General features: G+C 55.3%; 1 protein-coding gene across 1 annotated transcript in view; it reads left to right on the top strand.

Moving 5' to 3' along the window:
* Positions 1-19,290, top strand: part of Kcnt1 (potassium sodium-activated channel subfamily T member 1) — a 46,665-nt gene that overhangs the window by 10,846 nt on the left and 16,529 nt on the right. Inside the window, 17 exon segments of the mRNA XM_036186182.1 lie at positions 1,936-2,015; positions 2,722-2,821; positions 5,124-5,180; positions 5,567-5,615; positions 6,379-6,438; positions 6,652-6,726; positions 6,794-6,877; positions 7,456-7,550; positions 8,616-8,796; positions 13,412-13,576; positions 13,870-14,006; positions 15,481-15,544; positions 15,634-15,742; positions 16,237-16,345; positions 16,557-16,706; positions 17,104-17,342; positions 18,576-18,813. Of these exon segments, the coding sequence (XP_036042075.1) occupies positions 1,936-2,015; positions 2,722-2,821; positions 5,124-5,180; positions 5,567-5,615; positions 6,379-6,438; positions 6,652-6,726; positions 6,794-6,877; positions 7,456-7,550; positions 8,616-8,796; positions 13,412-13,576; positions 13,870-14,006; positions 15,481-15,544; positions 15,634-15,742; positions 16,237-16,345; positions 16,557-16,706; positions 17,104-17,342; positions 18,576-18,813 (1,992 nt within the window).

The following is a 19,290-nucleotide window of genomic DNA, read 5'->3' as shown; positions in this document are numbered from 1 at the left end:
GATGTGGGGCATGGAGCTCGCTGGTATACAGTGTAATATGTGGGGCATAGCAGATGGTGTATACTGGGTCAGCAAGGTGTACTGAGGTACAGTGGGGGATGTTGGGTAAAGTGAAACTCAGAAGTATGGTGGGATATGCTAGGACACACCAGCCATTAGCACTGGGTTGGCCCCTACTTGCTTATAGGAAGCTTGACTTGCTATGCAGTCCAGGGTGGACCCCAATAGTGCCTTGGTCCAAGTGAGATGACCAGGCCCTTGGGCCCTCAGGGAACTCTGACAAGCAGAACCACTGTGACCCAGACCACTCCCTCAGCCCATGGACAGGACGCACAGCAAAGGTGCTGTGCACACAGCAGTCTGAACTCACCAGGCTTCAGGGATGGTGATTCGATTTTAAAATACGTTTTTATTACCTGTATTTATTTATGTATTTGGTGTGTGCCTGTTGGAGCATGCGTGTACCACAGCAGGCATGTGAAAGTTAGTGGATAACATGCAGTGGCCAGTTCCCTCCTTCCACCGTGTGGGACCTGGGGATCCAGCTCAGGTCTTTGGGCTTGGTGGCAAGTGCTGTCCCCCACTAAACCATCACACTGGCCTAATAGTGACTATTGAAGACACTTTGGGGGCTGTAGGAATGGTCAGCCCCAGCCAGACACTGACATTAAACTCTCCAACTGTCTGGACAGAGCCAGTACCTGATCAGAGGAAAGAGGTGTTGAGAGTCCACCCACCCTGGGCTTGGTGCCACCTTCCCCAGTAGACAGCAGCAGTGACGGGTAAAGGGTAGAAACAGGGATCTAAGCTCAGGTTTGTCTCCTTTGCCCATAGAGAGGCAGCAGCCTTCTCCATACCCTGCAAGATCCTTCCAGGCAGCAAGACAAGCCTGCAGGACACACTGTCCCTCTGCCCTTCTGAGTTGTGACCCTATACCGTGCTGTGTCCCACCTCATTCCTTCCTGGTGAAGTTTCAGCCTGGGTTTTGGGGGGGGGGTGGTGCTGAGGTTGTGCTGGTAGGAGCCACATGTCCAGGGAGCCCTGTGTCCATCACAGTGAGCCATGGACCACTCCAGGGCACGTGATTGCTCCAGTTCACAGAGGAAATGCTGCAAGCTGACTACACCTGCTCAGGAGTCCAGACTCCAAACTCGGACTCCCATCATCCTTCCTAGGTCAATACCGGCCTTTTCATCTCCTGCTCCTGGATGGGATGGGTAGGGCCTAGGATTATGTCTGAGGCTTGGGGATTCAGAACAGCAGCTTGTCTTCCCTTAGCCACAGAGTTATTCTCAGTGAACACATGGTCTTCCTGGGTGTGGCAGTGGGGCATAAGTGAGTCAGATGCTCACTCACTCTTTACTCTGGGTGATCTTAGGACCTCTAGGAACGTAAGTGTGCCCACACCTCAGAGACCGGCCTCTGTGTGCAGTGCCATGGGAGAGGGTGAATGGAGGTCAAGTCCACAGGTTGACTTGAGGGGCAGCTCATGGATGACCACTTCCTGCTGGCCCTTCTGACCATCCTCGAGATTATAATGAATATAGGCCTCAGGATACAAACCCTAAATGCCACCAGACATAACGACTGTCAGCTCCTGAACATTTTACTAGGTTTGAGTACCCAATGCCCAAAGCTCCATGGGTGCTATGGCCCTGACCTCCTTGGGGCCTGGGGGGCTCTGGATACTGAGCAGATGGTACACCAGTGGCCGCAGGTGTACCAAGGGGAGGCTTTGGGAAGACCATTGGCTGCTTCAGACACAGACCTTGATGGGCCAAAGTAGGGACGTTTGTCCCTCCCAAGTTCCTCTCTGCTCCTGTGGTTTGAAAGAACCCAGCTGGGCTTGGGGCTCTGGCTCTGGCTTGAGGCTCCAGCCCCTGCCTTGAGCCTGAACCGCCCGACCCCAAGCCTCAGCCTCCTCTCCTCCCTCAGGGTCCAGGTGGAATTCTACGTCAATGAGAACACCTGCAAAGAACGGCTCAAGCTGTTCTTCATCAAAAACCAAAGATCCAGTGAGTCAGGGGCTGGCGCCGGGAGGAGAGGGGTGGGCAGGGTCGGGAGCCTGGGGAGGCGCAAAGGTCGCCTCGGCTTCCCATTTCTTGACCTGTGGAGACATCCCCCCCCATGCTGGACACTGGGTTGAACTGGGATAGACTGTCCACAGGAGCCAGCTGGGTCACCTCCCCTGTGTCACTCCAGCCCACACCCCAGGGACCCCACCTCCACGCTTCCCTTTCTCCTGCCCAACTTTAAGCTTGGCCACTCTGGACCTACCCAGGATGCAAGAAGGGGCTTGGAGGTTAGGCTATGGTGCCAAGTGTCCTAAATCTGTTCCCATGAGGGAAGTGCCCTCAGGAAGTCCCCTGTACTCCAGGCCTGTACACCCCAAAGTTCCTACACCCCAAGCCTCTGCACCCCAAAGTCCCTGTACCCCAAGGCCCCTGTACCCCAAGGCCCCTGCACCCCAAGGCCCCTGCACCCCAAAGCCCCTGCACCCCAAAGCCTCTGCACCAAGCCTCAGTGCCTCATCTCTTCAGTGGTCAGAGGAGTCTTGGGTGTGGGAGGGGGGCGCAGATGCATCTGTCCTCTGTGTCTGGAATGCAAATGTGAGAGGGAGGTCCATGCAGGGCCACTTCAGGAGGGAGCTGTTCAGAGACCCCAGCAGAGTGGGTGAGCCTGCTCGTTGGAGCTTCCGCCCTGATGTCACCCTCCCCACAGGCTTGAGGATCCGGCTGTTCAACTTCTCCCTCAAGCTCCTCACCTGCCTGCTGTATATCGTCCGTGTCCTGCTGGACAACCCAGACCAGGGCATCGGATGGTGGGTAACCTGTGGGACTGGGGCCAGGGTCCTGAGGCTGAGCCTTTCCATTAAACCCCACTGGCATTATGGGCGTCTGTGTGGGAGACCTGTGACCAACACCTCACCACACTCCCAAGAAGCCCAGTCACCAGAGCCTTGGGAGTCTTTTCTTCCCCCAGTGTGACCCCAACATAGAGTCATGCCTAGAATGGGGACTGGGTCAGCGTGAAGAGCCCCCCCCCCCCAGTGTGGTGCAGTGCATGCAGCCACAGTGTATGTGTTCCAACCACCTCGAGGAAGAAGGCCTGCTCTCAAGTGTCCTTAGAGGAGTCCCGCAGAAGAGGCTGGGAATTCTTCCTCTGACATCTTCTCAGTGGTCTTCCCACTGCCTGGCTGCTTTGAGACATCAGTACTGTTTCCCAGCCCAGATCCTTGCAGGGTGCCTAGGGAGGCCTTGGCATGCTTCCGGTTCATCTCTGGGCTGGTCCAGAGGCCCTCGGTGCCAGGATTGTCTTGAATTGTGTCCTGTGGGGTTCAGAAGCTGGGCCCCGGGCCACCAGCAGGCTTGTCGCCCCTGCCTCCTACTCTGCTCCATTCTCTCAGTTCTATTCTGAGGTGACACTCCTCCCCCAGGTCTGAGTTCCTGCATCGTCATTTCCTGCTTTCCCACATCCCTCTGGGGACAATGTGCCTGCCCTTGCTCTTTGTTAGTTACTTCTGCTGGGACCGTTTCTTTTGAACTCTGTTGGCCTCTAATTTGTATACCAGTGGGCTTGACAAGTGGGCTCAGATGCCACTGGACTCCTTAGCCAGAGCCTGGGGTTTGAATAACACTACTGGGCCATCTGTGAACCCTGCCAACATCGAGTAGCAGGCTCTTCTTGAACTTCAGGGCTCCTGTAAATCTCCAGGCAGGAGGCCAGACCCAGGAGCAAAGTTTTACTGAATCCCTTATTTTTATCTGTTGCCCACTTTCAGGAAAACTAGAATTCCCAGAACAGAAACCCTCACATGCTATAGAGAACAAACTTTTCATCACTGCACAGGTCAGAGGAGGAAAGAACCCTCTGTGGTTGTTTGAGGAGAAATAGAGGCTATAACTGAGTCAAACACTGTTTTGGGGTAGGTTTCACCTTTCTCAAGTCCCAGAGGCTTCAGGACTTCTGCTCCCACCTCCCTAGAGGACCCAAGTCTGTTGTCTTCATCACCATCACTAACAGGGATAATGGGCTGGAGGGTGGGTAGATGATGGATATTTGGGTGATGGATGAATGGGTGAATGATGGCTAGTGGTACACTGGCTGGGTAGATGGCTGAATGGATAGATAGAAGATGAGATGCTAAGTAGATGTTGGAGAAGAAGATGCATTAGTAGATGGAGACATGAATTACAGATCAGGTGATGATGGATGCATGGACCAAAGATGAGATTATGCATGGATAGACATATGGGTGGATGTTGATGAGAGGTGAATGGATAGTTGTTGGATAGAAGGATGGGCGCAGGTAGATGGAAGCATGGGTCACAGATCAGGTGATGGATAACAGATAGGTGGATGCACGGACCGGAGATGAGGGAGATAAAGGATGGATAGGCGAGTGGTTGCTGATGAAAGATGAGGAGATAGGTGTTAGATAAGAGGATGAGAGAGAGGGTGGGTGGATGACTCAGAGACTTCTTTGGGTACTAAGTGTAACAACCCCCAATAAAGCTCAAGTGAGAAGAGAAGAGGGTAGGAGCTGCCCCTTTCTGGGTTCTATGTGCAGTGAGGTCCCTGTGGTAGTGGACCCTGGTGCTGGTTATGGCCTGGAGCATAGCTAGCCTGTTGGCTGTGCCATGCTATCTCTCACCAGCTGGTTCCAAGGTGCTTGGATATGCTTATCTTCAAGTGGCTTGGGGATGAGAGTCATTAATTCATCTCCTTGAGGTAGGAATGTTCTTTCTGACTCTCAAGAACTATCCAGGCTTGTTCAGGCAACTCTGACCTCCAGTGGGTGTAAGTGTCCACACTGGGCCATCCCTGGAGCTTATCATCAGCACAGGCTGAGTCCTGACTTTCTCCTGAGCAGCATCTCACTGCAGGGCCCAGATCTCCAGACAGGGATGTGTTCTCTATGCTTCTTGTTTAGAGAGCCTCCTACATGGTCACTGCGGGCCAAGGAGGCTCCTCATGCATTAGAGCATCAGCTCCAGTTGGGATATATGGTGGGCCCTGAGTGAGCAAGTGGGCATCCTTTCCACTTACCCCAGCTCTGGAAAGGAGCCTTAGTGTTGGCCCTGGAGGTCTGTGGCTGGGCCAGTACTTTTATCTCTTCACAGCTGGGGCTGCACGAAGTATAACTACACTTTCAATGGCTCATCCTTCGAGTTTCACTGGTGAGTCTGCTCCTGGCTCCCATTCGCCAGGCCACACTGGGCTGGGCCGGGGTGGGGGTGGGGTGTGGGGTAGACAGTGTGATCAGTAGGAGTTTAACAGTCTGGCTCCAGTGGAGCCAATGCCCAGCCTTAACCCAAGACCCATTGAATCCCCTGGGACATGTTCAGCCACACCTTTGCACGCTGGCTGAAGTCAGTGCCGAGGCTATCCCCATCAGAGAGGAGTAACTTAATGAAGGCTCTGTCAGTTCTGCCACTCACCCTCCACATCTGGCCACTGGGCCCTCACTTGTCAGAAGAACCTCAGTAACATTCTTCTGGAGCCTGAAGGGAAGTGCCCTGGCAGTTGTGACACTGTTCCAGCCTCACCTCCCTTCTCTTCCTAGGGCACCCATCCTGTGGGTGGAGAGGAAGATGGCTCTGTGGGTGATCCAGGTGAGTCTAAGCCTACCTCTCCTCCCTGTACAGCGGAGGCTGCTTGTGTGGACTCAGTAAGGAGAGGGCTCGGGTTACGTTTGAGAGCAGAAGGCTCACTAAGTAAGCAGGGACTTAGGCTCAGAAGGCAGAGACCCAAGTCTAACAACTCTCTTACTCAAGTTTTCCCAGAGACCGCAAGAGCACGCTCCCCCCACCCCCACCCCGTGATCTCTTTCTCAGTTAGAACCTCTCCTTCCTGCTGACCCACCCTATCCTTACTGTCTACCTAGGAAGTAGAAGTAGGGGTCAGTAACTCCAGCCAGCTTCTGGGGGGCTCTTCTCCAACCATGCCCCAGAGGTCTGGGTCCCTAGCCTGGAGGATCCCATAGGACGTGCAGAGGCCGGTAGTGGAAGCTCCATCCCCACCCAGGGCCCCAGGAGTACTGCCAACTGAGCCTCTGCCTCCTAGGGTGGCGTTAGTGGTGCTCTTCAGGTTCCCCCACCCATCCTGCTTCGCTGATTGTCCACAGGGTGCCCCAGCAGGGCGGAGTCTGGACTGCCCTCTACCTACCCTAAGGTCTAGAGTAGCTGCCTGCAAGTCCTTCCAGTCAAGACCATCTTACTTCAGCAGCAAGGGTGCAGGCAGCCCTGTAGACACGCACACACGCACGCACGCACATACTCCCGAATACCCAGCTTTGTTAGCACTCTGCCTGCTCAGTCTCTCATAGGTCAGTACCTGTTCCCAGATCTGCTGCAAGTCTCTGCTCTCTTCACTCAGGTCATTGTGGCCACAATAAGCTTCTTGGAGACATGGCTTCTCATTTACCTCAGCTACAAAGTAAGTTCCCCCCTGGCCTACCCTGCCCTGGTTCCCCACCATGCCCTTTCTCCACAGCCCCTCCCCTAGCACCAGGATCCCTAACTCAAAGACTGCCCACTTCCAACCTTCACCTCTCCCTATCTCCCTGTCTCCCAGTCCCCTTCCCTGACCCTGATTGCCCTGTGGCCCTGTCCTGCCCCTTGCTGGCTCTGAAGTACCTCTGGCCCCCAGGGCAACATCTGGGAGCAGATCTTCCACGTTCCTTTCATCCTGGAGATGATCAACACACTGCCCTTCATCATAACGGTGGGTGAGCCCTAGCCCCAAGCTTGGCTACCCAAGCCCCACCTGACCTCTCCCCCACACACCACAGGTCTTCTGGCCACCTCTTCGGAACCTGTTCATCCCCGTGTTTCTCAACTGCTGGCTGGCCAAGCACGCGCTGGAGAACATGATTGTAAGTGAGATCAGCTCCAGAACAGTTTCCCCACCTGCTGGTGGGACCAGGCAGTGGAGGATACTGCATGCCACAGGGATGCATTCCAGTCCAACCTTGAGCTTCCTCTTTCTGTGAAGACACCTTTTCCAGGGCTGAGGTGGGACAGGGTGTGCAGATGTGAGTGAGCACAACCAGAACTGGGCCACAAAACCAAGGCCAGAAGAATGGAGGCTCCAACTACCCCCATGGCCAGCCTCTGCTGGAATGTGCCCATCTGTAAATGAAAGCCAGGATGACAGCTATCTCCCTGGCGGCCTGTCCCCTCCTGGCCGGTCCCCTTGACTCAGCCCTGTTCCAGCTGCACAGTGATATAACAGTTTTGAAGCCAAAGGTGCTCACACCTCTCTGCCCTCCGGCATATTTTGACATCACCCAGGGCATGGCTCATCATCCTGAGACCAAGCTGAGGTCTAGGTGAACAACACAGGGCAACGTTGCCTGTAGCCCTCCCCTGGGTTGGAAGTTGTGACCAGATTTGCTTATTGTGCACGGGAGTATCTGTGAGCCCTGCCTTCTGATGGCTGCATTCTCTGCAGAATGACTTCCACCGTGCCATCCTGCGCACACAGTCAGCCATGTTCAACCAGGTGCTCATCCTCTTCTGTACCCTGCTATGCCTCGTCTTCACAGGGTGAGTGCCCTAGACACCTCATGGTCCGTCCCATCAGGTGGCCATGGCTAGCCCCACTCCTCGGGCAGACCTCAAACCTGGAAGATATTGACAGGTGGCAGTAGCAGAGGGGTACAAAGCTGACTGTAGAACTTAGCTCCAAACTCTTGTGTCCAGAGAGCAGGGATACAACGGCACATCTGGCCTGCAGGTGCCTGCCCAAACTCTGTTTGCAACTCTGAAGGGGACTGGCCCCTGGGCTGAGTGGGGGCCCTCTGGTTTGATTTCCATCTGAGAATAGAGTCTAGAAGCAGCCAGAGTCTTTGGGAGGATCCCCTAGAGTGGGAAGCTGCTGGTCACATGGGCAGATCTGCCAACTTCCTGTGTCTGCCCGTAGAGTGGCCCTGCTCCATGTCCTCAAGGGGCCCAGTCACCACCTGCCATCCCCCAGGCAAGGATGAGCTGGCTAGGAGTGGCTGCAGGGCCTGGAGGACAGGTTGGCAGGGCATGGGGCAGCCCCACACCGTCACTGCTGCAGCCACGCTCCTTTGCTGCAGAAGCGTACCCCTCGCCACTGCAGCCCCACCTCCTTACCACTGATTAGAATGAGCAGCTTCCCCAGGCTCGGACCTAAACTCAGTGCCAGGGGGCCAAGGTCCACCTGTGGGCAATGGGCATCCAGGCCTAGCTCTGCAACCTCACTCAGTAACCCAGTGGTCAGGGATGCATCACTTAAGTCCTAGGTGACAGAGTCCCCAGGACTGGTAGAGCCTTACCCCTCTAGGAGGCGGGAAGGTGGGAAGGCCTGGTCTCCCTGTCCACAGCAGCTAACTCAGGCAGCCCACTCCACGCTGCAGCCTTGTCTCTTACCATTCAGCTCCTCCCATGCACTGCTGCAGCCTCCCCCACTGCTGCAGCCCCTCCCCGCCACTGCTGCAGCCCCTCCCCTCCACTGCTGCAGCCCCTCCCCGCCACTGCTGCAGCCTCCCCCACTGCTGCAGCCCCTCCCCGCCACTGCTGCAGCACCTCCCCCACTGCTGCAGCCCCTCCCCGCCACTGCTGCAGCCCTGTTCTTTGGATGTCTAGGACCTGTGGGATCCAGCACCTGGAGCGGGCAGGCGGGAACCTGAACCTGCTGACCTCCTTCTATTTCTGCATCGTGACTTTCTCAACTGTGGGCTTTGGTGATGTGACACCCAAGATCTGGCCCTCCCAGCTCCTGGTGGTCATCCTGATCTGTGTGACCCTTGTGGTGCTCCCACTGCAGGTGAGTCCCCATGCTCAGCACAGGGACAGCCAGGAGGCCGCCTCCTGAGGAGTGACATAAGGACAGGAGGGACCCAGGGAGGCTGTGAACACGTTGGAAGATCATTCCCAGGAGAGGAGCACCGGGAAGAGCACTGAGGTGTTCCCTGCTCCGTGGTGGGGCATTGCACAGGTTCTCCCTTGACTGGTGAACCGCGAATTGATGTTCTGCCCAAGAGCAACCAGGGGGCACAGGCTTCTCCTTCCAGAGGGTCTTAGGTACCCAAGTGACCCCCTCATGAACCTATGCAGAGACACATTGTGGAGGTGAACTTCACCCTCTTTCCCACTCACAGCTAAGCAACTTTTTAGGGCTACAAGGGGCAACTGAAGTGTCATTGCTGACCCTAAGCTCTAACTTTAGGCTTGTCCCATCTCTGGCCTTGCAGCACTGAGCCCCTAGCCCAGCAGGCACCACCTTACTTCTCCCAGAAGGAGCTGCCTGCCCCTGCACTGCCCCTGTCCTGAGTAAGCTGCTCTGAAAGCCTACAGTGTGCTGATCCTTTCACACATCACTGTCCTTCCAGGCACCCCCACCACCACCTGTTAGCTTCCCTGTGCCCAGAAGCCAGTCCTGGAGTATTCTGCTTCTAGCTGCTGGTCCGTGAACTCGTTTCTTGCCGTGGTCAAGGGTCCTGCCCTTCAGGCAGTTGGGGTTTTAACGAGGTCTAATACCTTAACATTAATGCATCTCAACATTTTCCTCTCTTACCTAAAAGGTTCATTCCCTCCTTCAATTGTAAGTCTGTTTTCTTGTAAAAGTTTAAGATTAGCCCCTCACATGGAGGGCCAGGCCCACCCAGAACAGAGCGTGTATGGCAGGATGTGGATGGGCCTGCCTCAGCCCAGTGCACATCCCCCATCCCTCGAGCACCTCCATTCCTGAGGTTCTGCATAGGAGACTCTGGAAGGTGTCTCCAACCCTCCCTCCTCCAGTTCAGAAGCCTCTTGGATCCTTGCTAGTCTGTGTAAGATTTCTAATTCCCAGGCCAGGCCTCTGGTAGTACCCACCCGCGACCTCAGCCTTAAGCAGGTTCAAAACCAACTCCCCACATGAGGATTTTTATAAGAATCATATTTACATATGTGGTAAGGACCAGGTTGTGGCTTATTAGGCCTTTAGCATTTCCTAGCAAGTCTCCAACATTCCTGGAGTGTTGCAAAGCTTGCTTCCTTCCTTCCTTCCTTCCTTCCTTCCTTCCTTCCTTCCTTTCTTTTTTTTTCTTTTCTTTTTTTCTTTTTTGTTAACAGAGGTTTGAAACAATGTCTCTCCAAGTAGTCCTGGAGCTTGCCAGGTAGACTAGGCTGGCCTCAAACTCACAGATCCTCCTGCCTCTGCCTCAGGAATGTTGGGATGAAAGGCGTGCACCACCACACCTTGCTCAGAAACCTCACATTTTCGTTGTTCGGTTTTACGCAGGCACAAAGCTCTCATTACGCTTCCTCATGTTCTCTTGTAGTTTTGTCCTGTATAAACATTGCACTTCTACTTCTGAGCTCTGATAGTGCTGGTGTGTGGAGTGTCTATCTAGCAAGCTCTGCTGGTCACTGGTCAGCTTCCACGGACTGGCCTTAAGCCTCCGAGCTCTCATTCTGATGGCCCTCTGACAAGCTGCTGAGTTTGAGTTTGCATAGACCTTCCTTTTCATCCCAGTTTGTGAAGACCAGATTTCTTCATCTTCTGGTTTTTTTTTTTTGAGCTGATGATCGATCCCAGAGCCTGTGTTTGCTAGGCAAGTGCTCTACCACTGAGCTAAATCCCCAACCCCAGATTTTTCTTTTATGATTTTTTTTTAATTCATTTCATGTGCACTGGTATTTTACCCAAATGTATGTCTGTGTGAAGGTGTCAGATCCCCTGGAACCAGAATTACAGCTGCCATTTGAGAGCTGCCATGTGTGTACTGGGAATTGAACCCAGATTCTCTGGAAGAGCAGCCAGCCAATGCTCTCAACCACTGAGCATTCTCTCCAGCCCATAGAATTTTTTTTTTCAAGACAGGGTTTCTCTGTATAAGTCCTGGCTGTCCTGGAACTCGCTTTGTAGACCAGGCTGGCCTCAAACTCACTGAGATTCACCTGCCTCTGCCTACCAAGTGCTGGGATTAAAGGTGTGCGCCACCACCTCCCACCCATAGAATTTTTTAAATTAAATACTTTTGATCAGTCCAATTGAGTGTTTGCTCCTTAAATTATTAGGGTCATACATTTTATATATACAGTTTTTTTTGACACATTTAAAATGTATACAATTGTCTACTATTAACCATCCTTGAATTCCTGAAACATAGCCTGTGATGTTTCATAGTGTCATGCTGGCATCTGCTGAATTTTGTCAGGTTCTGTTAGCTAACCTTGTGTCTGAGCTTGGACTGTGCTTCCATTCATGGGTCATCACATCCAAGATGGCTCTGCTTTGGCCCCTCTATGCTCAGAGTCCCTGGGCTGGAGTGTGCGGGTGTCTCCAGAAACTGCTGAAAGGTAGCCACACACTGTGGACTTAGGAGCAATACCTTTCCTCCACAATTATGAAGATCATAGGTCCCAAATCTGGTGTAAGTGACATGGTTCTCAGAGGGCTCCAAAAGGCATGGAGTTAGCCCTGCCTCAGCTACTGACCCTCAGGGTCTTTTGGCTTATAGATGAATCATTCCAAACTGTCTGCCCTGCACATGGCCTTTCCTCTGTGGCTCGCCTCCCTCCTATCCCCCCATCTCCTTTCTTCTTGCTGGACCTGGCACCTGTGTCTTCTCCAGTGTGGGCTTTGATGGTACAATACCCAAGATTTAACTCTCACAGCTCCTGGTGGTCATCCTGATCAAGATCATGTCAGGTTCCCGACCTAAAGGCTACACCCTGATCTCTACAAAAGCCTTCTTTTATTTTTCCGAATGAAGTCACATTCCTAGGTTCCAGGAGCACATATCTTTGGGGACCCACTCCATCAACTATAGGTCCTGTTCTCAGTACGCTGCCCCATCCCCATCCCCTCTGCAAAGCATCAGAATTCCGTCCTGCCTTCTCATCTTGTAGCCCACCAGCTCTTCAGTGATTCATCCACGATCCCCTGACCCAGCAGAAGTTGAAGACAGTGCCAAAGATGGGTCCATGGACAGGCAACCCCAATCCAGGCATGCGACTCTCAGCCTCCATTTTCTATCTGGACTCTCTCTGGATAACCCAGTCCCTTTGCCAAGTGAGGATGAGCCCCTGCCTCTGCCCCAGTAACCCCAGAGTCACTCTGAAATGGAGTAGGACTGGAACTCTTCTTTCCCTCTCGGAGGCTCTGAGACCCTGAGGCTCACTCTCCTCCATGGGGCCTAGCGTTGGATGTTTAAGACTCGGTGTCCAAACATTTACATAACAGGTGTTCTGGAGGCCGGGTCAGAACGAGGCTGCGGTGCTTTGGAAGTACTGGGAGTACCTGGGCCCAGTGTCTGGTAGTTCCCATGGTTGTGATGGCCTCCTGAGCACATCCTCAACCTTATGCCCATCTCCACACGACCTTGTGGCCCTTGTTCCACCTACAAGGACCCCATGGGTATTGGATTTAGGAGTCACCATAATCCAGGATGACCTCAGGTCAACAAATTATAGCCACAAATCACCCCCCCCTTTCCAAGTCAGCTCCCATCTTGAGACTCTGAGCAGTTGTAACTTTAGGAATCACTGTTAATCCTTCATTAGCTCTGTTACCCCTCACCATAGCCTGCAAGACAGGCACTATTCTTGTACTTTCCAAGTGAGGAAACAGGCCTGAGAGAGGTCGTCCAGCAGCAGTGCCCTACCATGGACCACCTGCAGGGGGCCCCTGTGTTCCCCAACCCCAGGGTCTTGAAGAACCCGGCCACAGGTCTCCAGGTGAGGACCCATGTAAGTGAGATGAAGATGGGAGTAGACACAGCAGTCAGGGCCTACTGCCACAGTCCACTCAGAAATGGGCTAAAGCCGCGTGTGGTCCTGATGCTCAAGATGCTCCTGACCTCAGAGCCACGTGCCCTGTGAGGCCTTGGGCAGAGCCAGTGCTGAGCAGCTCACATGACCCAGGCAGACGTGAACCTGGCAGTCCTCAGAACTCTTCCCACCCAGTCCGAGAGGACCCCACTGGCAAGGACCCCACATGGCTTCCACATCAGGAACCTGATGCCTAATCTGGTCACTGTTGCTAGCGAGAAATCCCTAACTTCAATGCTGAGTGTTTCCTACCACTGTTAGGAAAGCTGATAGGCAGGGGCCAGGACTCTCGTGTCAGTCCAGATGTCCAGAGTACAGGCTCTGGCACCCACTACTGGCCAGGTAGCTTCTGAGGCCACAAGCTGGACTTGCCATGACCTGGGTCACACACCACGGTTGCTGACACGGCTTTACACATGCCATCTCAGGGTCCTGCTCTGGTTTCTGCTAAAGTTCCTGTCCCCAACACTTCCACATCCTGCCAACCAAGCAGGCCGGCTCTTCCTGTCTGTCCTCATCAGCTGGTATTTCCACCCTGGACAGCCCCCCATTCCACTGCTACTCCACAGCTGCTCCACCCTTTGCCCCCCATGGATGCCTGTGCCCTTGCTCCCTCTCCACAGTTTGAAGAGCTTGTCTACCTCTGGATGGAGAGACAGAAGTCAGGGGGTAACTACAGCCGCCACCGAGCACAGACAGAAAAGCATGTGGTCCTGTGTGTGAGCTCCCTCAAGATCGACCTCCTCATGGATTTCCTGAATGAGTTCTACGCCCACCCCCGGCTCCAGGTAAGGCTGTGGGCACCCCTGGGGAGCCTCAGATTTTTTCCGGGCTCCCAGAGCAGTCACCTCCTGGCAACCCCCATCTCCCACCCCCCGCTGTACAAGACTGCCACATGCTTAGGCAAGGTTCCTGAGCATTCCAGACCCTGGTTGTCATATCTGGTGTGTGTGTGTTGGGGGGTGAGGGGGCAGTCTGTGGTGGTCCCATAAAGCCCTGGGAATGACACCATTCAGGAAACAATACAGGCTGGGGGGACAGGACCCTGCTCAGAGGCACTGACATAGAGCCTGACCAGCAGGACTACTACGTGGTCATCCTGTGTCCCTCCGAAATGGATGTCCAGGTGCGCAGGGTACTGCAGATTCCCCTGTGGTCCCAGCGAGTCATCTACCTCCAGGGCTCTGCCCTCAAGGACCAGGACCTCATGCGAGCCAAGTGAGTGCCAGCCAGGACAGCGCAGCCAGACCTAGGCCTGAGGCCACGGGGAGTCCCCACATAGAGGTAGGGCCATGACAGGCATAGCTGGGCACAGGGCCTGAGGCAGGCAGGGTTCCCAGGCGGAGGCAGGACCAGGGTGGGTGAAATGGTCAGGGTCGAGGCCCAGGTGAGTGGGACCCTAGCTCCATCCCGACATGCTAGCCACTGCTAGACAGCCTAACAGACACGCCTGGCCTGGGCGTGCTCTCCTCTGCTGTGGGTCTTGCCTTTGGGTGACTTTCCCTCTCTTGCTCTGAGTCTGGGGATTTTCTCTGTCAGGTTTCAGGGAGCTTAAAATAGACTGGGGGTGGGAAAAACCGGCTGCTGGGAGTCAATGGCAAAGACACAAGGGCTGAGGGTGGCTCTTGATGTGAAGACAAGTTGACAGAGTGACTCAAGGTGACAGGAGTGTGCTGTTAACGTGTAACTGGAATGTGCCATTGCACCATCTGGGATCTTCCCCCAAAGCCTCTCATGCCACATTTTCATTCCGGAAGGCTCCTTTGTTGTGTGATACAGGTGGTGTAGGGCCAAGGGCAAACAGGACAACGGCCCAGGTCCCCCATCCTGAACCCTGAGCTGGGGCTCCTGCCCAATTCACATGAGACTGTGCTTGCCTGAGTCCAGCTCTGGGCTGGCAGACAGGAAAAAGGAAGTGGCTGCCAGGCAGGGAGGCACCCACAGCTTTTGTGGAGCAGGCATGAGGCTTTACTGCCCTGCTTGTGAGATGAAAGTTTTTCCAACTGGCTCTCAGCAGGGCTGAGCTGTTTCTGTAGCCAGTCTCCTGGGAACCTAGAAGGAGCTAGAAATGACCACCCAAGTCCAGGCTGCTGAGTAGTCAGGCAGAAGAGGGGACAGGCTCTATGGTCCAACGCAGGGTGGATGGGAGCCCGGAAGACCAGCCCTGGATGCTCGACGGTGCCCATGTAAGGTCTACTGCCCTAGAACCTAGGTCATCGGCACCAGTAAGACAAGGTCTCAAGAGGACCCACTCTTTCTGATCCTAAGCCTCTGACAGCAGCAAGCAGAGGCCAGAGTGTGGATGGATGTGACAGAGTGTGGCTCAGAGTCCCCTCTCGGCCGCCATCATGTCACAGCTTGGAAACCCTGAACAGTCCCCACTGGTCGATTGGTATCTCCAGGGCAGGCTTGGCTCATGAGCCTTGTTCAGTATCTGAGCGTGGACTCTGCTGTGGGTGTCCAGGCATCCTGACTTCCCCAAAATGATCCAGGAGAATCTGGGGAGGCTGGGAGGCCTGGGATGTACTGCAGGATTTGATGCTGGGCCACGCTGGGCCGGGCATGACTACCTTAGCCAGCCCTCTGCTGGGCCATCCTCCCTCACTTCACACACCCGGCCCCTCCTGACCTGACCTCCTCCTGGGGAGGCCCGCTGGGTCTGTAGCCTCGCTCAGCAGCTGGTGCTCTGCAGGATGGACAACGGAGAGGCCTGCTTTATCCTCAGCAGCAGGAATGAGGTGGACCGTACTGCTGCGGTAAGTTCAGGCACACTCCCCGCAGCCTGCACACTGCCTGCCTACGCTTAGCAGGAGGCCCTCCAACACCAACCACACCTTCCCCGCAGGATCACCAGACCATCCTTCGAGCCTGGGCTGTGAAGGACTTTGCCCCCAACTGTCCCCTCTATGTCCAGATTCTCAAGCCCGAAAACAAGTTTCACGTCAAATTTGCTGGTGTGTTTGGGGCCCTGTGACATCATGGGTGTGAAGGCTGCAAGGGAGCAGAGGGTGGGGGTGAAGTATTCCTCTCATAGGCTGAAGGAGGGTTCGCCCTTGGGATAACATGCCCTCCAGATCTCTGCATCAGAGAATGGGGAGCTACCACAATGTAGCCTTGGCAGATGATCTGGCCTCTGCCTGGGGCCGAGGTCAGTGGGAGCGGGAGCTAGAGGTGGTGTGGGATACAAGAGCACTGTATGATCAGAGCCTCTAAGGACAGGGGACCCATGATGGGCACCTGGGGGACAGGTTAGGGCCACCTGGGTAGAGCTGGGGTGACCCCAGAAGTGCAGGTGCTCCTTTGGGACTCAAAGTGCAGCTCACAGAGGCACTGAACCCCTAATGAGCTGGCTGTTCAGGCTGGGCTTCCAGGGTTGCCAAGCAGGGGTGCTGTGGGGAGGGACCGGAGACAGCAGGGGTGGCGGGCCCTGACCCTGCGGTCCCCACAGACCACGTGGTTTGCGAAGAGGAGTGTAAGTACGCCATGCTGGCCCTGAACTGCATCTGCCCGGCCACCTCCACCCTCATCACCCTGCTGGTGCACACATCCCGTGGCCAGTGAGTGCCCCGTGCCAGACCGACTACCACGCCCTGGCCGTCCCGATCAACCCCACAAGGCAGGGCGGGCTCCCTGGAGGAGGAGGGCATGTAGTGGGCAGAGGTCTGGCACAGGAAGGGGTCCAGGGAGATGCAGGGTGCATTTAACCAATTGGGTAGGAGGGGCAGCCCTGGCTGAAGGTGACACCCCCTTACCCTGCTCCTCTGGTAGGGAAGGACAGGAGTCTCCAGAGCAGTGGCAGCGCATGTATGGGCGCTGCTCAGGCAACGAAGTGTACCACATTCGCATGGGTGACAGCAAATTCTTCCGGGAGTATGAGGGCAAGAGCTTCACCTACGCAGCCTTCCATGCACACAAGAAGTACGTGGGACTTAGGGGTTGGAGCCTTCTGTTCCCACCACCACTGGGCTGCTCATCCTCCCCACCCAGGACCAGGTCAGCATGGGTGGGGCCCTAGGGCAGGAGGCTGCAGAGTCTCAGCCAAGGACAGCGTAGCCCAGCTCTGCCCACCTGGTGAGGATGGGCAAGTCAGGACATCCCAGAACAAGGCTTCATGGAAGAAACGGCCACATAGCTACTGCCCTCTGAAGCGTCTCCTAAGGCTGCCCTAGGGTCCTCAAATCCCCAATGCCTGAGGGGAGGGCTCGTCCAAAAGGTCCAAGTGGAGTCCCTGGAAGGAGAATGAGTGTCTCAGGAAGGCGGCCTGAGCCACAGGGTGCCAAGAGTGGCCCCCGAGCTCCAGGCCATGTCTGCTCAGGTATGGTGTGTGCCTCATTGGGCTGAAGCGTGAGGAGAACAAGAGCATCCTGCTGAACCCGGGGCCACGGCACATCCTGGCTGCCTCCGACACCTGCTTCTACATCAACATCACCAAGGAGGAGAACTCAGCCTTCATCTTCAAGCAGGAGGAGAAGCAGAAGAGGCGAGGTCTTGCAGGGCAGGCGCTGTACGAGGGACCATCCCGGCTGCCAGTGCATAGCATCATTGCCTCTATGGGTGAGCAGCTGAGGATGCAGGAAACAGATGTGTGGTTTCCAAGGGTGTGTTCCACACCCCACCTGCCACTGGGCAGGAGACCCCTGAGCTCTTCCTAGGACAGTGTGAGCCTCTCTGTGGATCTGTCCAATTGGGGTCCCCCCCCCACCTGCCAGGGTTTTAGTGAGCACCAGTAACCTGGGTAACTGAGAGCCTATGGGGTACTGTGGTAGATATACTACTAACCAGAGGCCCATGTAATCCATCAGCCCAGGGCATCCACCAGGTGTAGATTGTCTAAAGTTGGCAACAGCCTAGCTTCAGAGCTCTTCCCAGGGACTGCTGTCTTCCCAGAACTGGTTCAAGTGACCTCCTGATCAGGGCTGGTCCAAGACTCAGAAGGTGGCCCCTGTTGCATGTGTCACCCCTATCAACCCCCCAGAGGACAGTGGGGAACAGGAACGGGTCCTTGAGCCTCTCAGGCCACAGACCCACAGGTTATCCAGGGCAATGACCTCGTGTGGTGCTAGGCCCAAGCTGTGACTCACAAAACAAGTTAACACTAATAAGCACTCACTATATACCCGGCCTAAGTGGTCTCTAGGGACCCTGTGCTTTGACTCTGTGGTACACGTTCTCAGCCAAGTGTGACATGTGCCAGCAGCTGCCAGACTCTGAAGCTGTCACCTCTGCGATAACAGCTTACCCTGGTGGTCATGTCTGAGAAAGAGCTCGGGGTCAGGGTTGCTGCTGCCCAGCCCAACCTCCATCCATTGCTTGATATTTGCTCACCCCCATGCCTGAGACAGAGTGACTCAGGAAGCCCTCCCAGCCACCCCTCAGTTCTGGCCCACAGAGGCTATGAGCTGCACGCTTGAGCTAGCCGCCGACACAACCTAGCAGCCCTGGGCTGACGTAGGGGCAACAGAGACCAGCAGATGCACAATGACCTCGCTGCTCTTGTGTTACTGTGTGGCCACCCTCCCTACCCCTGTCCTGAAAGCAGATCAACCAGTTTCCCATGAGCCCCAAGGGCCCCCACCCTCAGGAGGTCAGAATCAGTCACAGCAACCAGTTTGGACGGGGGCCCTGTTTGGTCGCCCGTGGGGTCTACTCAACATCACTGCCACTCAGGGGTCCCCCTTGTCCTAAAGTGGAAACTGATTTGGGATGTGCTGAAATTCCAAAGGCCACACAGCTGGCCTAGAGAGGGGGTGGAAAGGGCTGCTGGTCAGGTTCCACCCCTCTGTCCAGGGACAGTGGCCATGGACCTGCAGAACACGGATTGCCGGCCCTCCCAGGGTGGCAGTGGTGGGGGCAGCGGCGGCAAGCTGGCTCTGCCCACGGAGAATGGCTCTGGTAGTCGGCGCCCCAGCATCGCCCCTGTTTTGGAGGTGGCAGACGGCTCAGCCCTATTGCCCTGCGACCTGCTGAGTGACCAGTCAGAGGATGAGGTGACCCCCTCAGACGACGAGGGGCTCTCTGTGGTTGAGTGAGTGCTGAATGGAGCTCAGCTCTCGGGAAGGGAAAGGTCTCCAGTGCTGGGGATAGTGGCAGTCCCTGCTTCACAAATGGGGTCCTCTGGGTGGGGCCCCAACACACGGGTCCTCTACTTCACCCCAAGCCTAGTCCTGGGAAGCACTTGAGAGCATGCTGGTAGGGGTGTACTAGGCTGGTACCCTCCCCTTGACCTTGGCTGGAGTCAGAGATAATGAGACTCACAGACCCACATGGTGGCATGTAGAAGCAGGGTGGCTGATGGAGCAGCATAGCCCCATACCTGCTCAGCCAGAGTTGTCTGCCCTGGGTTACTCCGTGAATCGGTACAGAGCCAGGCAGTGACCCACAGACATTCCTGAGCTAACATCATAGCTGGATCAGCTTCTCTTGGTACTGTGGGGTATGGCCCACCTCATTTCAGGTGGGTATTCTTGGGGCAGGGTCTGTAGAAGTCACCAGCAGGAGATTT

This window comes from Onychomys torridus, chromosome 4, assembly GCF_903995425.1.
Source record: "Onychomys torridus chromosome 4, mOncTor1.1, whole genome shotgun sequence".
NCBI lineage: Eukaryota > Metazoa > Chordata > Mammalia > Rodentia > Cricetidae > Onychomys > Onychomys torridus.
Note: the sequence above shows the minus strand (reverse complement) of the source record. Positions and strands in the feature narration are given on the sequence as shown.